This window comes from Achroia grisella, unplaced genomic scaffold, assembly GCF_030625045.1.
Source record: "Achroia grisella isolate CSIRO2021 unplaced genomic scaffold, CSIRO_AGI_Agris_v1 utg204, whole genome shotgun sequence".
In the NCBI taxonomy this organism is placed as follows: Eukaryota; Metazoa; Arthropoda; class Insecta; order Lepidoptera; family Pyralidae; genus Achroia; species Achroia grisella.
Genome location: NW_026712703.1, coordinates 172,725 through 189,161, shown reverse-complemented (window position 1 = coordinate 189,161; position 16,437 = coordinate 172,725). Strand labels below are relative to the sequence as shown.

Sequence of the window (16,437 nt, the reverse complement as noted above, 5' to 3'; positions counted from 1 at the left end):
CTTTATTTGCACATCACTTAAAGTAACCTATATTATTAAGATATTACACAATCTTTGTATGTACTTAGAAAATGTGCACTTCTCTAAAATAAGACCAATGGCATGCGACATACGTTAGTGCTATGAGCGATTTAGATATATCTATATTTTTCTTAACAGTTTGTTTTTGTTATTTATAATAATAATTGGTACAATTTCCGTGAGTATGTAAGTACTAATGACTATTTATTTTTCTATAGGGCTAAGATTTCTATCTTAGCTATATGGAAATCTACAGTTCTATGTCGAAGAAATGAAGCTTTTTAAATGACATAATAACAGTACAAGTAATATCTTAAAATATAATTTGTTAACTTTCAACAATTTGTGATGTAATGTAGTCACAGAACAAAAAGGTAGGTAGAAATGGTACGGGAGCAACGAGATAAACCGTATGCCACAACTAAGTTTAATACTTCATACTTCGATGTACGTGACAATTGGCGCGGGTCAGACATATTTTGTACTACAATTGAGCAAAGCCATATTAATGTCGTTTATAATTATATATTGTTGGTTGATATATTTTTAAACTAAATTAATGTAACAAACATAAAAATACGTAATTGTACAATTTTTTTGTATGGAGTGTATTACTTTACTGCGTACTTAACATCTTCAAGTCACAAAACTTAAAAGAATAGTAATATCTGTCTTTTGAAACGAAAAATTATTTTTATTTGATTGGCTACGTAGCTAATTAATTTGTTGTGTTTGTGTTGGCGGCAGGCGTTTTCTAAATATTTTTTTATCATTATCTTTCTATTTACTTCTTTGTTCCGTGGATGTAGTCATGTCATAATGACCCTACAATTTTTTGTAATACATAATAAATAATGATTATAAAACTATCCATGATTTGGGCAACTGCGTAAATATTTTAGTAATGGTAATATTATTGCTATATAATATGAATGTCTATTACAAATGTACGAGTAATAAACCAATATTACTACTATGAATACCTAGTCAACTTGTAAAAACATACTAACATCATATCCTTTGTTATTACTCATAAATATCACTGAATGCCACACAATTTATCTAAAAATAGACAACTTATTTTTGAGCTATCTGTGTCGTTTTTACATACCTTCCGTCCTTAGACTTAAAAAATATCAAGTTTAAAAATACTTTAAATAATTACTTTTCATTTATCCCGTTCAGTAAAAAATATTTATATAGTTAGTCGGGTTCTAAAGGTAGGATATAATACCGGGGTAAATATATTATTTACCATAAAATTATTTGTGTTAAGAACCGACTATATCAATAACTTTATAAATATTTAAATAACAATTATTTAATTGTGATTTCAAGTTTAGTTTCGATGGGACCGACCCATCTGTCAAGACATGATTTATAACATCAATTAAAAAAAATAGCTCGTTCCATAAAAATGCTTACACAAGCGCAATAAAATGTAATAGATACCATATAATTCTTATTTAACGCATGAAATTATTAGGCTAAATTGATTGCAAATAATTTGTTAAAATATCGTGTACTCTCATTATACAAAAAAAATAGAGGGAGAGCAGAATATAATAAAATATACGATAATTTATAGTAGAAGTTGCTTCACTGTCAGTGTATAAAATGAGCGAGATTTATCAAACAATCAAACAACAATTAAAGCTACTCAGTTATACAGTTACATAGTCAATTCCATTACCAACTCAACAGGTCTTGCGTGCTAAAATAAATACCATGTGGTGGCGCAAAATATAATACCATATTCTAAATCTACAACTATAGTAAAATTATAAAATTTTCTCTTTTAGTGAAAGTACAAGAATACATTACGCAATAAACAAAATTTAAACTAGTTTGACTAAAATCTAATACTAATGTATTTGTGATATGAATATTGAAGTACAATTCTAAAGATATTTACTTGTTCTTTAATATTTTTGCAGTGTATAATTATGCTAGGTTTAGAGAATCGTGCTTGACAACCGCCATCAGTGCTCCAATCAAATCAATAAATATATTTGTGATTTTTCTAGATGTAGTGAAGCTGCATCGTAAAATGTTTTAAGATATTTAGCAATTTATCTATCTGTATAGCGATTGCCATTAGAAAATGTTATATATGCACATAATTTTCGCCATTACTTTACAGTTAAATTCACGTACAAAAACGAAAATTTCATTAAATGAACTGTATTTTGTATTTATCCAGACTATCATTGGAAAAAAGTATAATATATTTGGTTTCTTTATTATGTATAATTGATATACTGTTTTTGCATCCTCTGTTAACAAAAAAAATATTCCACGATTACATGAGATAAAATTTCACTTGGAAATTATAAGATAAATAAGCCCCATGAAAAATATTATATTATATTTTTAACAATGTGCCCTTTAAAATATTAGCTAGTGAAAATTAATGAAACACCACGTTTATGTATTACGGTATGTCGCCCATAAATATATGAACATCACCGCGGATAAGACCACCATGGTACCATTTATGCATTGGCACATTGCTATTCCAAAAGACTATGGTCCCTCCTGCATTTCCTGTTAGTTCGACATTGTTACTTTAAGCGAATGATCTCTTATATATACATACAAGTGAAGCAACTTATGCACTAAAACTACTTAAAGCTACTTAACAATCTACATTGAGGTTGTTTTATTTTGCATTTTAATTGTTGTATTAAATCAAAAATCTTTAATGACGGGCCTACTTTCATTTCTAATAACTCTATTATTTCATCTTTAGACAACTGCAGCATCATAGGTCCTGTTATCTGACCGAAATTAACACAGTACGGTTGGCAATCATTGACAGTAAGGAACTTAGCTACGTCTGCCGTCGTCCAGTTCTCTGGATCGACCGTATTTAGTACATCTAAGGGCACAGTGGTGTTGACTAGTCTAGGTATCACCTTATCATTATTTATCGTCGTCTCTTCCGTTGGAACTTCCGGGGACGGTTCAGCGACGAGTTGACTTGAATCTTGTGATATGTCTGTGGGAATACTCTGCAACAACAATATCTGAATCTTCAACGACGTTATAGGAGCAGGACATTGTCGATTACATACGGACCAATAGTAACCTGACATTGAGAGTGACGCAGCTGGAATCGAGATATAACGCGAGTTTCAAGACGTTCGAAGCCCGAGTTCCCACCAAAATGCTGACCACCTCCATGAAGGAGGGCTACTGGCCGAAAGGTGTAGTGTATCGGCACTACTGTGGTAGATTAGCGTCAGCAGTGCCGTGAGCACACAGACAATTTATATTTATTTTTTGTATTCATTTTAATATCATTGATATGTATGTTAGTCTGTAAGATATTTATAATATGGACCATTAGTACCCTGAATTAAATAAATTAAAAAAAGATTATATAACTAGAAAGAAGTGGTACGCAATCGCGGCATGCGCAGGCACCGAGGTAGACTTTGTGAAAAGTCGTGTAAACATCTCCATCTTACATGTTTCAACCGCCAATCAAATTGCTTTGTAAGGTGTGTTTCGTTAAACGGTGAGATAATACATTGAAATTAATAAAAATTACAGAATATAGAAGCGTAACATATTAGTCATCTGGAATGGCAATGTATGAGTGTTGTCACAGGTGTCATATGACAACGTGTTGTTTGTAGTGCTGTTCATGTAAGTATATATACTTACAGCGACGGTTACCGCTTACTTTGCCACTTACGTAAAAAAAAAAAAAATAGATCCATGTGTTTTAATCCTTACGCGACGTTTACATTCAGCGTCTTCCTCAGCCACTCGCGCTGCCGGAAATATTGCCAGGCGACAACTGAGCGAGTCGGCTGAATGTAAACACATGCTGCCACTCGCGTTTCCAGTACTTTGACTCGCGTACGAAAAACCGACAATTGAAGGAGGGCCGGGCAGCGCGAGTGGCAGCGCCAATAGCATGGGAAATATCGTGTTTACACTCTCGCGCTGCTCACTTCCCTGCCCAGTCGGGCTGAGTGTAAATTGGGCTTTACATTTATACTAACAAATATAAGAACTTACCGAAAAATCCTGACTGATATCAGCTATAGGCTCAGGGAGTTCTAGCTCATGCGTGATTTCTGTATCTGTCTCCATTTTATCAGATAACGTCTCTGCATCAATTTTAAGTTCGTTCTCTACTGATATCTCCGATACACTGGTCGGCGGCGAAAGACTCTTGGTGTCACCCATGTCAGAATATTGAGAGCTTTCCTCTGTTGTGGTTGGTGGTTGAGAAGATGTTTTCGGAACTGTAAAGTCATTAAGAAGAGTTAAATATTAATATATTAATAATTATTGAGAGTTAGTTATAGTGGTTGAGAAATTCTAACTTAAAATTAATAGCGCTGACAATATTATCTGCACAAAGCGACTACATTAGAACAAACGAGCGCGAAATCACGTCTGTAAAAGTTTTGGCGCTAAATCCGGCCGTATACTTTTGCCTAATATTCGGCTATTCGGTCGGGGTGTTCGGAGAAGTCTTCGGTATACTGCCGAATTGGTTGCAAGCCCAACGTAAAGGTTTACAATTACCGTGCGGGCGTCGTCTGCGTCGCTGCTGCTTGTGCGACGGTTTGCGTGCGAGCCGCGCGAGCCTCGGCGGCGGCTGCAGCGGGCCCTCGAGCCGGTGTCCGACGGCGCGGCACCACCCCACCGGGTACACGTCCGTGCTGTGCGCCCACAGCCACTGGTCGTACTCCGTGCCCCAGCCGTCGAAGTGCACCTACCACACACACACTTATATCGACCGTCATGCGCATAGAGCTAAGATTACTTAATGTAGCCAGCCAAACCCTTCCTAGAAGGGGGATGGGGATTGTTAGTAATGTGGACTCATGACCCCATTACTAGCAATGTACCATGTCAGGTTCACCTGGCGGTTCCTACTGGAAACCATCCTGATAAATTTCTGGTGAAGGTCACGTTGAGCTAACTGACCTGACCTCATTTTCATCTTATCATCCTCAACTGTTGCCCCGCCAACGTGAAGCAGCGCAGCCGGGTGCACCATTCCATTATCATCCATAAACAAAAATTCTTTCTAGAAACGCAGAAGCTTCCTACTCGTTTACAACATTTAAACAATTTTGTGATTTTAAAACATCTATTTAGTTTTTTTATGAATGACTAGCTGACCCATGCAGCTTCGTCTGCATTACACTTACTGGACATTTATCATTATATTTCGCTCAATTTACATAATATTTTTTTAAAATTATAGCGGATGTGTTATTCTGAAGAATAAGCTGTATTACTGTATGTAAAGTTTCATCAACATCCCTTAAGTGGTTTTTATGTCAAAGAATAACAAACATCCATCCATCTATACTTACAAACTTTTATGTTTATAATATTAGCGAGATTATGGAATGATGATCCTGTTGGATATATTTGTAAATAAGTAATCACATGCCTACCTTGAGAAGGTCAGCGACCACCCTCGCTATGGTGGCGACGCAGACTAGTCTGGGGTCCATCAGGTCCGCGCACTCTAGCCGCATGCCGGCTACGAAACCGTGCGAGACCACGTGACCGCGCGCCGCAAACAGAGACCGTCCCGCCGCAGGACTACATGTCATCGAGAGATACTGCTCCCAATTAAACTCTTCCATTGTGAACCTACAAAATTGCTGTTCTTCTAACCATTGTAGCGTATAGTGCACCGACCACATATATAACGCGTAATCTATAGCAATAAAGGCAGTGTATATCCGAACTCTGGAGAAGTCATCATCCACCATTAATCAAACAGCGTTGGGACGATACTCAATATCCACCATACTGAGTGTCCTCCCAACGGTGTTTGATTAATGGTGGTTGTCACCTACATATTCGCATTCCCTATAAAAAAATGAAGATGTAGTTGTCTAAAGACAAATAATAATTTATTAAATGATCACAAAATAAACAGTTATATAAAAAAGAAAAAGTCTTGCAAAGATGGCAACAGGAAATGTAGACAGAATGCTGCCGATAATTGAAATAGGCGAGAATGAGGTTCCCACGCAGATGAATTTTTTAGAGTATACCTCAGTATGTCTTATATGCTATGCCCTTACGCCAATATTACAAGATTTTATTATTCTTACCCAGCAGGAGGCACCAAAGGTATGTTGTTTGCTAATGCAAATCCAACAGGAAATATACAGGGTGACCGCTGATGATAACAAAACCAGTCGGCACCCGACGCGTCGACTGGGTAAAAATCTATTCTAATCATCATGTAACCTTCATTCAATATCTGCATGACCGTTGCTGAACATATAGCGGACAAATTCAGGGGATCTATTGCCTCCAATTTCATTCCCTCAGCAAACAATGGAGGTTCATTGCTAGGATATTTGTGAAACATATCTGGCGTGGAATCACTTGGTATCAATCGTCCTGCTGCTACCCTTTGACAGTAACTTTGTGGTGCGTCTAAGGGGTGCCCAATTCGAAATGCCCAGCCAACTGGATGGATAAGGGGCGAATCTTCGTGACACCAGAAACCATTATCTTCTGGAGAACTGTCATAATATTTTATATGTAACCTCTTCCCAACAATTTCGCATACACTGGCCACCTATTTGAAAAAAAAGGAAGGTTTTTTGTAATAAAGTTTGGTGTTAATGTTTATTTGTAAAATGAAGTTTTCTATTGAGGATTTAATCTTAAATTATTGTGCCCTTTAGATTCTTTTACGACTCATTTAACTCTATGATAGAAGTAGTCGAAAAAATAGAAATTATTCTAATGCTGTTGGTCACAGCTGGCCTTTACACGCTTGACCAGAGAAACTGGAGCTATGAGCAGTGGGCACTTCAAACCCGCAGAAGGACTAATGTTGCCTTATATCAGAAGGTTAACTCCTGTCTGAGGGTCATATCCATTAGAGATTTGAACCTCCGCTCAGGCCGCCGTAATTTCGATCCTCGTTTTAATGGTACAGTGGGATTGATACGAGAGGGAATTCCCCTTCTCTAACTAAGCAAAGAAAGTTTATAATATCTTCTGAATCTTCGCAGAGCAAACAACCAACCTTAACTTGTGATATTCTATTTTTATCCACAACCTCCAAGATGGATCCAATTGAAAATCTTGATATCAGGCTATCATTTAACTTACTGTAGAAGTTAGCTGGTAATGTACGAGCACCAGTTAACTGCTTCACTAAAAATCTGAAATCAAACAGTTCATTTATACCAGACATTTTTTCAGTCAATAGACTTGAAACTAACAAGGAGTGACTGAACAGATTTTGTACAAAATCGTCTCAATTTCAGCTAGCTTGCTTTTAATAACTTACTTCTTAACTGTGTTTTAGTAGAAAGGAGATATGGCAGTAAAACTACAAAATCAGCATGAAATTTTAGTATTCTGGCATGGCAATGTCTCAAAGGTATGTCTGAGGTGCTGATATCATCCCGTGGACAATCAGCTTATTAACCATAAAGCATACAAACATCTGTATGCTGTATTTTATTAAATCCTAATAAAGTAAAAAATATACTGAAATTTTTTATTTCTGATTTTGTTTTAATGTAATACAAAAGAGGAAATACTTACTTTTTCCAATCAGTGTATTTATCTTCAATAGTACGAGGAGGTATAAGCGGCTTGCCTCTAGTCGCACACCATCCTACTGGATGAACTTCAGAACAGCACAAGTTTACCCAAAAATCCTTAGAATCGTCACTACCAAATCCCTCGTATCGTAATAAACCCATATAACCTTTTACCTGTATAATAAAAATAGCCCCTTATTGCACATAGGAAACATAAAAATACAGCATATTAGAAAATAGTTTAATAATAATATACCTACGAATTAATTTATAATTTATTTGGCTAACTATGAAAAATCATATATCCAAGTAATGATTAATCTGTAACTTTACAAATTTAAGTTAGTCCAGGGAGCCATACATGTGCTTTATGGAATTTCATGATTTAATGACATGATTTTTGATTGACCCATCCCCCATCCTTGTTACAGATGGTCAAGTTTGTAAGTCTCTACTACCTTGTGAAATTACATACTTTAAATTTTATAGGAATTTATCTTTTATAGAATTTCTTTATTTATTTATGGCTATACAATGTGCGCTGTAGGATGGTTCGGGTGACAGATTCATTAATGTTTCATTTCACTCTTAAAAGTTGCAGCAATTTTCAAATTATAACTAAGTATTTCAGCTGTACAATATTTGTAGTATATTAAATCATTAATAACTGTATTAACTTAAAAGTAGCAATAAAATAAATAAGTAACTGTCACCCGCACCATGCTACATTGCTTACAGTATAAAAAAATCATTTTATAATACTGATTTTTTTGTATTTTGAAATGTCACAGTGTATCATAATGATTCGATGGTTCTTATAAATACTCATTTATGGAAAGTACTTACTTTTAATACTGTAGCCACCCAGAAATAATCATTCAACTTTTCTGATGGATTATCACAATCTGTGTTTTTCACTTCCACCTTCATACCTTCAAAGGTATTGTCCCACATCTCATGGAGAGGTGCATGTTTAAACAAACTGACTGGAGCAGCTAAAAAGTCGCAGCCAAACAGCTCATCCTTCCATTCATAACTATTTGCCACTAGTGCTGCAGATTGCTTTATAGGTCCAGCCTTAAATTAATTTATAAATGTATACTTTATTGCACAAAGAAAGTAATTAATTAAACATATAAATAAGGGAAAGGAATTGTTAGTAATGTAGACTAATAACTCTATTGCTGACAGGCTAATTGCGGAGACTGGAGTCCAACATACATTACATTACATTACAACTCTATTGCTACTATATCAGGTTGACTTTCATGCAATACCCCCTGAAAACCATTGTGGTAAAATGTCATTTGCCAATATGGGTAAACCATTAGCGCAGGCAGGTGCATCATACCATTACAATCCATAAAAAACATAAATAAAGGTATACAAGTGACTTTATATAGAGTTTTTGTCCAGAAAATCCAATATAAAATATTAATAATGCTTTATCAATGCATCACATATACAGCAACGATTTCATTAAAAACTGATATCAAGATGTGTTATTTCCTTTAATAATGAACTACTAATAAGACAGCACTCTTAAATCAATACCTAGTATATTTTTATATGATAATTATAAATAAAAAAAATATTAATAAAAGTTTTATTATAGTTAGATATAGAAACATACTATTTTGTCAAATTTATACTAAAAAACTAGTGCAAGTTACAAAATTAGTTAATTCTTAATTTATTACTACAATAGTTAATTAACCGAAATGTTAGTGGTTCAAAAAAATGCTGCTTCACTGTCCAGTCACATTTTAGTGAACCAATTCTTGAATCAGAAATAATATATTTGGTATTACATTATAATATTAGCAACTCTTGTAAAACTGGAATGAATCATCCATAGTATCTATAATAAATATATAGTATCTATAAATATTTTTTGTAATCATCTCTCAGGTTGATTTTGCAAATATCTATCTTCACTATTAAAGGAACAATGTTTTACTATCTCTGCATTTTATATCCATGATTTAAAACTAAATTCTAACATTAAATAATTACTACAAGTATTAGACCCTAACAGAAAATATTATTTTGGGCATTCAGCATTTTGCCTTTATGACCATCTTGTCTGTTTTAGCAAATACTTGATGTATTATAATACATTATATTTTGTTTGTACTTCCAAGAAACAACTTTACATTTGTTAAGTGGCATAAATGAATGCAATATATGATTTATAGAGGTCCATAAAGACCATATCCTTGTTTGCTTATTGTTTAGAATCCATTCAAGTACCTGCAAATCATTTAATGCAGTCTGCCACTGCTGAAGTTGTGGTAAGGGCTCCAAAGGGATCATGCCCTCCATGTGTTCTGTGCCTTCCATTAGTTTGAATCTCCAGTTACAATGTCGACGTCTGGTACTGCTTGTACAACATCGCAAAGAACAGAACTTGTTATTGCGCTGATAAAAATTATTCCGTCGACCGACGCGACCACACAATTCACATATTGCTAAAATTTAAACACCGATTTACTTCTCATGAGCAGATATTAAATAAATCAATTGAAATACGATGATTCTCAATAATTATAACAGATTATATTATAGAAAGGCATAGTTCTTTGATAATTTCAATTTACCAAAAATCAATGACACTCGAAATCGTATTTGCAAACTTACCAAAACTGTCCTTTTCGAGGGGAATTATAGATAGATCATCAACAATATTATTGTCATCAGTTAAATCGGACACAGTGTTCAGATTTATATCACTTTCACGAGAGTTACAGGCCATATTTTCTGCAAAAGCTCTAAACTGCTACGAAAGGCCGGGATGGTAAACATTACAATATTCATGACTCTGTAACATTAATATTTAGTTCGAATTTTTGGGTATATGTAATACTAGCAGACATTTGTAAAATAAACAATTGGGGTTTTTTTACTACAATTAATTACAAGATACAGTCAAGATATTAAGCAAAAATATATAAAGTACAAATTAAATTCGATGTTTTATTTTCAGTACCAAAACCATAAACATTTTTTTTTTTTCCATATTCGTCCATCTCCTTTTCAGTGATGGAACAGGCAAAGATCCTTAGACCGTACAGCCTAGTCTACTTTTAAACTTCTTCATATTTGAACAAGTGATGAGGCCAAAGGCCAATTCTTATGTATGTATATTTATTATGTTTTCATTCGTGTTCAAAATTTAAGTCTTATCCGTAGTCCATATCCTTGTATCAATTATTTAAAGTTTTATCCATGTCGAGGTAACGTATAAATATATAGGTACCTATATATGTTTCAAAATTAGTTAGCATGTCTTGGATGTCGCGCGGGATAAAACCATAAACAGAGTTTTAAATAGACCAGAGATTACATGTTTTTTTTGTGTCCTGATATTCTTAGTGACGGTTCTTACAGTAACGCCATGAAATGAAATTTATAATTATTATAAACATAATAATAACCTATTAGGTTAATGTTATGTTCTTTATTTCGACAATAATAAATTATTTAGCAAAGGTATACATAGCTCATACTTATCGATACCTGGAAGCTGACTACGAGCTCCTTATAGTAGGCCTTAAGCGTAAATACTTAAGGTCTGCGTTTGAACGGGCCTGCATAAGGATTGTGTCTTATCCTGTCATAGTATAATGATTCATTATAGAGCGGCAACATTAAACTGAACAACGACGTCAACGACGCTCCTGTTTTCAGTAATACAAAAATATTAGATATATTTTTGTATTACTGAAAACAGGTATTAATACACTACGTTTTGTCTACGACAAAAAATAATATATTTTTTGTTATGGCAAGTTCACTTTATTATTTATATGTCAATGTAGAGGGCACCACATTCCATACATAAATCATTTTACGACTTTAAGCTTTACACAATTACAGTAAGACTCAAAATAAACAAATTATAATATTGAAGTGAAAATATAGAATACATCAATACAGTAATATAGTACCAGTAGGTCTACCACGAAAGTTACTGCCGATTATCGCGTAACGAAACGAAAGACGACCGAAATACTAGTCCAAAGGAACCATGAAGTTTCTTCGGAATAAGATATTTCGGACGGGTACCATAGACTATGATCGTGAACGAATGAAAGATGAGAGGTCTTTTATTATACACTCTTAAATTAGGAAAAAAATAAAGTGGTATAATCCGGATAAAATAAAATGTACAGTCGTTTATATTTAAATGTGTTGAAATTATAAACTTCTAAAATTAGTAGTATTTTATGTCATAAGAAAACGTCAAACCTCTATTTATGTTTGAAAATAACGGTACTGCGTATTACAAATATTTTTGTTTTTATTTTTTTATATATGAACTTAAAAATCATAAAAGAAAATATTATTTACACTTGTGAATAATAAAAGGTAAGATATTTACTAATTTATTAAGTTTTTAAATGATTTTTTATTGTTAAATTTGTTCGTTAAACATCAATGAAAATGAACATCTACTAACTTTGATTTTATTTATGAGTTTCTATTTATGACAAGCGCTAACAAATGTATTTATGCATTTAGATGAGTAATCCCACTGTGGAACAAGTGGATACACTCCTAACATTCCTACCAGAGCACCAGGAGTTAGCTCGTGGCCACTGTAGAAATGCAGAAGGGCGAACAAGATCCACCCAATTATGGGTTCGTCTCACAGACGAACTCAATGCATTGGGTGGATGCACTAAAACTATAAAGCAGTGGCAGAAGGTAAGCACTTTTCTTGATATTTTAGTATGTGATATACATTTAAAATGTTAAACAATTTTGTTATTAAATAAAATTTTCCAATACTCATACTTTATAAATTTTAGGTATGGGCTGACAAAAAATATCTAACTAAAAAAGCTGCTGCTGCTGCTCGAAGGTCTGCCACAGCCACTGGAGGAGGGCCATCATCTGCTGAGCCTTTAAACCCAATACAGAGCAGAATATTGAGTATTATGGGAGAGGGCTTTGGAGAACCTCAGTCGGATGCACGTGTTCCTGCATTTCCAGAGGTATGTTGTAAAACCATTACTAAAATAGTGCTAACTGTTATCTCTAGACATATATAACATCATGGATGTCATCAAAATACATGGTGATTTCCATAGTATTCCTCATGCATTACCATTCCTTTTATTTCTGTATATAAGGTACCTACACAGCCTTTTCCCACCTTTCAAACTGAAATACAGCTATGCAAGAACAGCTGAAATATGAGTTGAGACAAGAGTCGGTACCTTTTGCTCTACCTCAGAGCCGATGACTTATATTAAGACTGCATGTTGCAATATCCTGCTAATAAATTATGTGTCAAAGTAAACACATAGAATACTTAATATATTAATGAGTGAAGGCATAGTCACTGGAAACAGCTAATGTATATAAATTTTTTTAGGTGCCCAGCTCAGCAGATGAAACTCCATTAGAGATTCAAAATATAGAGCAGCAGCAGCAGCAAAATCCTCAGCAAATGATGCAACATCACGGGTTCATATTTTCTAATGCATAAATATAATTAAGACAAGTTGCCTTAGTTATATTTGTACATTTTCAAAACATTTCGGGCATTTCATAATGTTGATTGAAATCTAATGTTGATTGAAACTATTTAGAATGATCAAGTATGTATTTATAATAAATTATTTGTTAATTGATTTGATGACCAAAAAGATGAATGGACTGTGTGAAAGATGAGGTCCATAAGAGTGCAACTAGGTGTAATAAATAGAGAAAATAGTTGGTAAGACATTTGATGACCAGTGCTGCATTAGCCATTAGTTAGTACAGGCAACTGCCATATTCAGTATATTTGTGTTTGTAATTTTTATATGTTAAAACATATTATAGCAGTTTTTTGTGAGCTAGATTTGGATTGCCTGGAAGTCCTGACATGGATTTTTCAGACTGCTGATGATCAACTTTAAAGAATGTACTAAAAGCATATGGAAATAAATAATTTATTTTATTATAAGTAACACTGCTGAAGAAAGAGATGATAGTGGTGATATTATCTTTATAATATGTCTGTCTTCCAAATGCCTCTTATTATTTCATACATTCAATTTAATTTTTACAGTTTTATATATGTATACACAGTTTTTCAATGTTAACTAAGAAGTAAAGATAAGACAGTACTAATAAATAACACTATTACTTATACCTTATTATTGATTAAAAAAAAATATATCATAAATAAATTATTGTTATATGAAAATATTTCTGTAAATATTATGATTATTAGTAATGGGGGCTTATAGTCCCTAATCACTAGTATATTCCTAGACATCAAGTCTGTTATTAGTACCAATCATACATACCGAAAACAATAATGATAAGAATTATTTAAAAAAAAACTGTTTTTTAGAACTTCAACGACTACTACACGTCCAGAGCGACGACGCCGTCGAGCAGACGCCATTGGACCTCGCAGTGTACGCAGGCGTTTATTCGAAATGGAGGAGCGGCGAATCGCAGCGGAGGATCGACGGGTGGAAGAGTTAGGGCTGATTCGCCAATCACTCCAGGAATTAAATGTATTAATAAGGGATGGATTGGAGGGTCTACTAATAGAATTAAGACGAATGAATAGATGAAGTTTTGTTTTTTTTTTAAATTTGATATGATCAAAGTTGATTTGTGTTAGTTTGTTGATTTGTTGAATAATAAGTATAAAAATTTTACTTAGCTTTATATATATCATTGTTGATTTGTTGAATTATGTTAGTTTGTTGATTTGTTGAATAATAAGTATAAAAATGTTACTTAGCTTTATATATATCATTGTTGATTTGTTTAATTATGTTACTTTGTTGATTTGTTAAATAATAAGTATAAAAAAGTTACTTAGCTTTATACATATCATTGTTGATTTGTTGAATTATGTAAGTTTGTTGATTTGTTAAATAATGAGTATAAAAAAGTTACTTAGCTTTATATACATATCATTGTTGATTTGTTGAATTATGTTAGTTTGTTGATTTGTTAAATAATGAGTATAAAAATGTTACTTAGCTTTATATAAATATATTTGTCTTACCAGTTTATCTACTAAACTACAGTTTTTTACTAGTCATTAATTTAATGCGCCTTGAACTACACTACTTAGTTTGCATATACTTATACAACATTTTTCTGAATTGATGTTTTAATAATTTATAATTAGTGTTATTTTAAAAAATGTATACCTACATATACGTGATTATAAAATAAAAAGATTTTATTGTAAAAAGTTTTTAATTTTGTAAATAAGTAATGCTTTCAACATTATGAAATGCCCGAAATGTTTTGAAAATGTACAAATATAACTAAGGCAACTTGTCTTAATTATATTTATGCATTAGAAAATATGAACCCGTGATGTTGCATCATTTGCTGAGGATTTTGCTGCTGCTGCTGCTCTATATTTTGAATCTCTAATGGAGTTTCATCTGCTGAGCTGGGCACCTAAAAAAATTTATATACATTAGCTGTTTCCAGTGACTATGCCTTCACTCATTAATATATTAAGTATTCTATGTGTTTACTTTGACACATAATTTATTAGCAGGATATTGCAACATGCAGTCTTAATATAAGTCATCGGCTCTGAGGTAGAGCAAAAGGTACCGACTCTTGTCTCAACTCATATTTCAGCTGTTCTTGCATAGCTGTATTTCAGTTTGAAAGGTGGGAAAAGGCTGTGTAGGTACCTTATATACAGAAATAAAAGGAATGGTAATGCATGAGGAATACTATGGAAATCACCATGTATTTTGATGACATCCATGATGTTATATATGTCTAGAGATAACAGTTAGCACTATTTTAGTAATGGTTTTACAACATACCTCTGGAAATGCAGGAACACGTGCATCCGACTGAGGTTCTCCAAAGCCCTCTCCCATAATACTCAATATTCTGCTCTGTATTGGGTTTAAAGGCTCAGCAGATGATGGCCCTCCTCCAGTGGCTGTGGCAGACCTTCGAGCAGCAGCAGCAGCTTTTTTAGTTAGATATTTTTTGTCAGCCCATACCTAAAATTTATAAAGTATGAGTATTGGAAAATTTTATTTAATAACAAAATTGTTTAACATTTTAAATGCATATCACATACTAAAATATCAAGAAAAGTGCTTACCTTCTGCCACTGCTTTATAGTTTTAGTGCATCCACCCAATGCATTGAGTTCGTCTGTGAGACGAACCCATAATTGGGTGGATCTTGTTCGCCCTTCTGCATTTCTATAGTGGCCACGAGCTAACTCCTGGTGCTCTGGTAGGAATGTTAGGAGTGTATCCACTTGTTCCACAGTGGGATTACTCATCTAAATGCATAAATACATTTGTTAGCGCTTGTCATAAATAGAAACTCATAAATAAAATCAAAGTTAGTAGATGTTCATTTTCATTGATGTTTAACGAACAAATTTAACAATAAAAAATCATTTAAAAACTTAATAAATTAGTAAATATCTTACCTTTTATTATTCACAAGTGTAAATAATATTTTCTTTTATGATTTTTAAGTTCATATATAAAAAATAAAAACAAAAATATTTGTAATACGCAGTACCGTTATTTTCAAACATAAATAGAGGTTTGACGTTTTCTTATGACATAAAATACTACTAATTTTAGAAGTTTATAATTTCAACACATTTAAATATAAACGACTGTACGTTTTATTTTATCCGGATTATACCACTTTATTTTTTTCCTAATTTAAGAGTGTATAATAAAAGACCTCTCATCTTTCATTCGTTCACGATCATAGTCTATGGTACCCGTCCGAAATATCTTATTCCGAAGAAACTTCATGGTTCCTTTGGACTAGTATTTCGGTCGTCTTTCGTTTCGTTACGCGATAATCGGCAGTAACTTTCGTGGTA

At 33.3% G+C, this 16,437-nt stretch overlaps 3 protein-coding genes across 4 annotated transcripts; 1 reads left to right on the top strand and 2 right to left on the bottom strand.

Annotated features, from left to right (window-relative positions):
- Positions 1-57: 57 nt before the first annotated feature.
- Positions 58-10,585, bottom strand: LOC131842090 (polycomb protein Sfmbt-like). Its single transcript, XM_059190585.1, has 10 exons — positions 10,224-10,585; positions 9,837-10,054; positions 8,430-8,660; positions 7,585-7,757; positions 7,058-7,196; positions 6,126-6,601; positions 5,454-5,655; positions 4,570-4,759; positions 4,054-4,283; positions 58-3,035 (listed from the first exon to the last, which is right to left on the bottom strand). Exons 1-10 carry the CDS (start codon positions 10,336-10,338, stop codon positions 2,646-2,648), a joined length of 2,364 nt encoding a protein of 787 aa, XP_059046568.1. The 5' UTR covers positions 10,339-10,585; the 3' UTR covers positions 58-2,645.
- Positions 10,586-11,877: 1,292 nt separating this feature from the next.
- Positions 11,878-14,215, top strand: LOC131842054 (uncharacterized). 2 transcript variants are annotated; one of them, XR_009357476.1, is made up of 5 exons: positions 11,878-11,954; positions 12,108-12,293; positions 12,398-12,583; positions 12,967-13,192; positions 13,936-14,215. XR_009357476.1 is itself a non-coding variant. In XM_059190489.1 (4 exons), the coding sequence occupies exons 2-4, from the start codon at positions 12,108-12,110 to the stop codon at positions 13,078-13,080; spliced, it is 486 nt and encodes a 161-aa protein (XP_059046472.1). In that variant the 5' UTR covers positions 11,878-11,954; the 3' UTR covers positions 13,081-13,723. The 2 variants fall into 2 exon arrangements, 1 of the variants encoding a protein (XP_059046472.1); XM_059190489.1 differs by lacking the exon at positions 13,936-14,215 and having other exon boundaries at positions 12,967-13,723.
- Positions 14,216-14,849: 634 nt separating this feature from the next.
- Positions 14,850-16,081, bottom strand: LOC131842084 (uncharacterized). The gene is made up of 4 exons (XM_059190576.1): positions 16,027-16,081; positions 15,688-15,873; positions 15,398-15,583; positions 14,850-15,014 (listed from the first exon to the last, which is right to left on the bottom strand). The coding sequence occupies exons 2-4, from the start codon at positions 15,871-15,873 to the stop codon at positions 14,901-14,903; spliced, it is 486 nt and encodes a 161-aa protein (XP_059046559.1). The 5' UTR covers positions 16,027-16,081; the 3' UTR covers positions 14,850-14,900.
- Between the last annotated feature and the right edge of the window lie 356 nt (positions 16,082-16,437).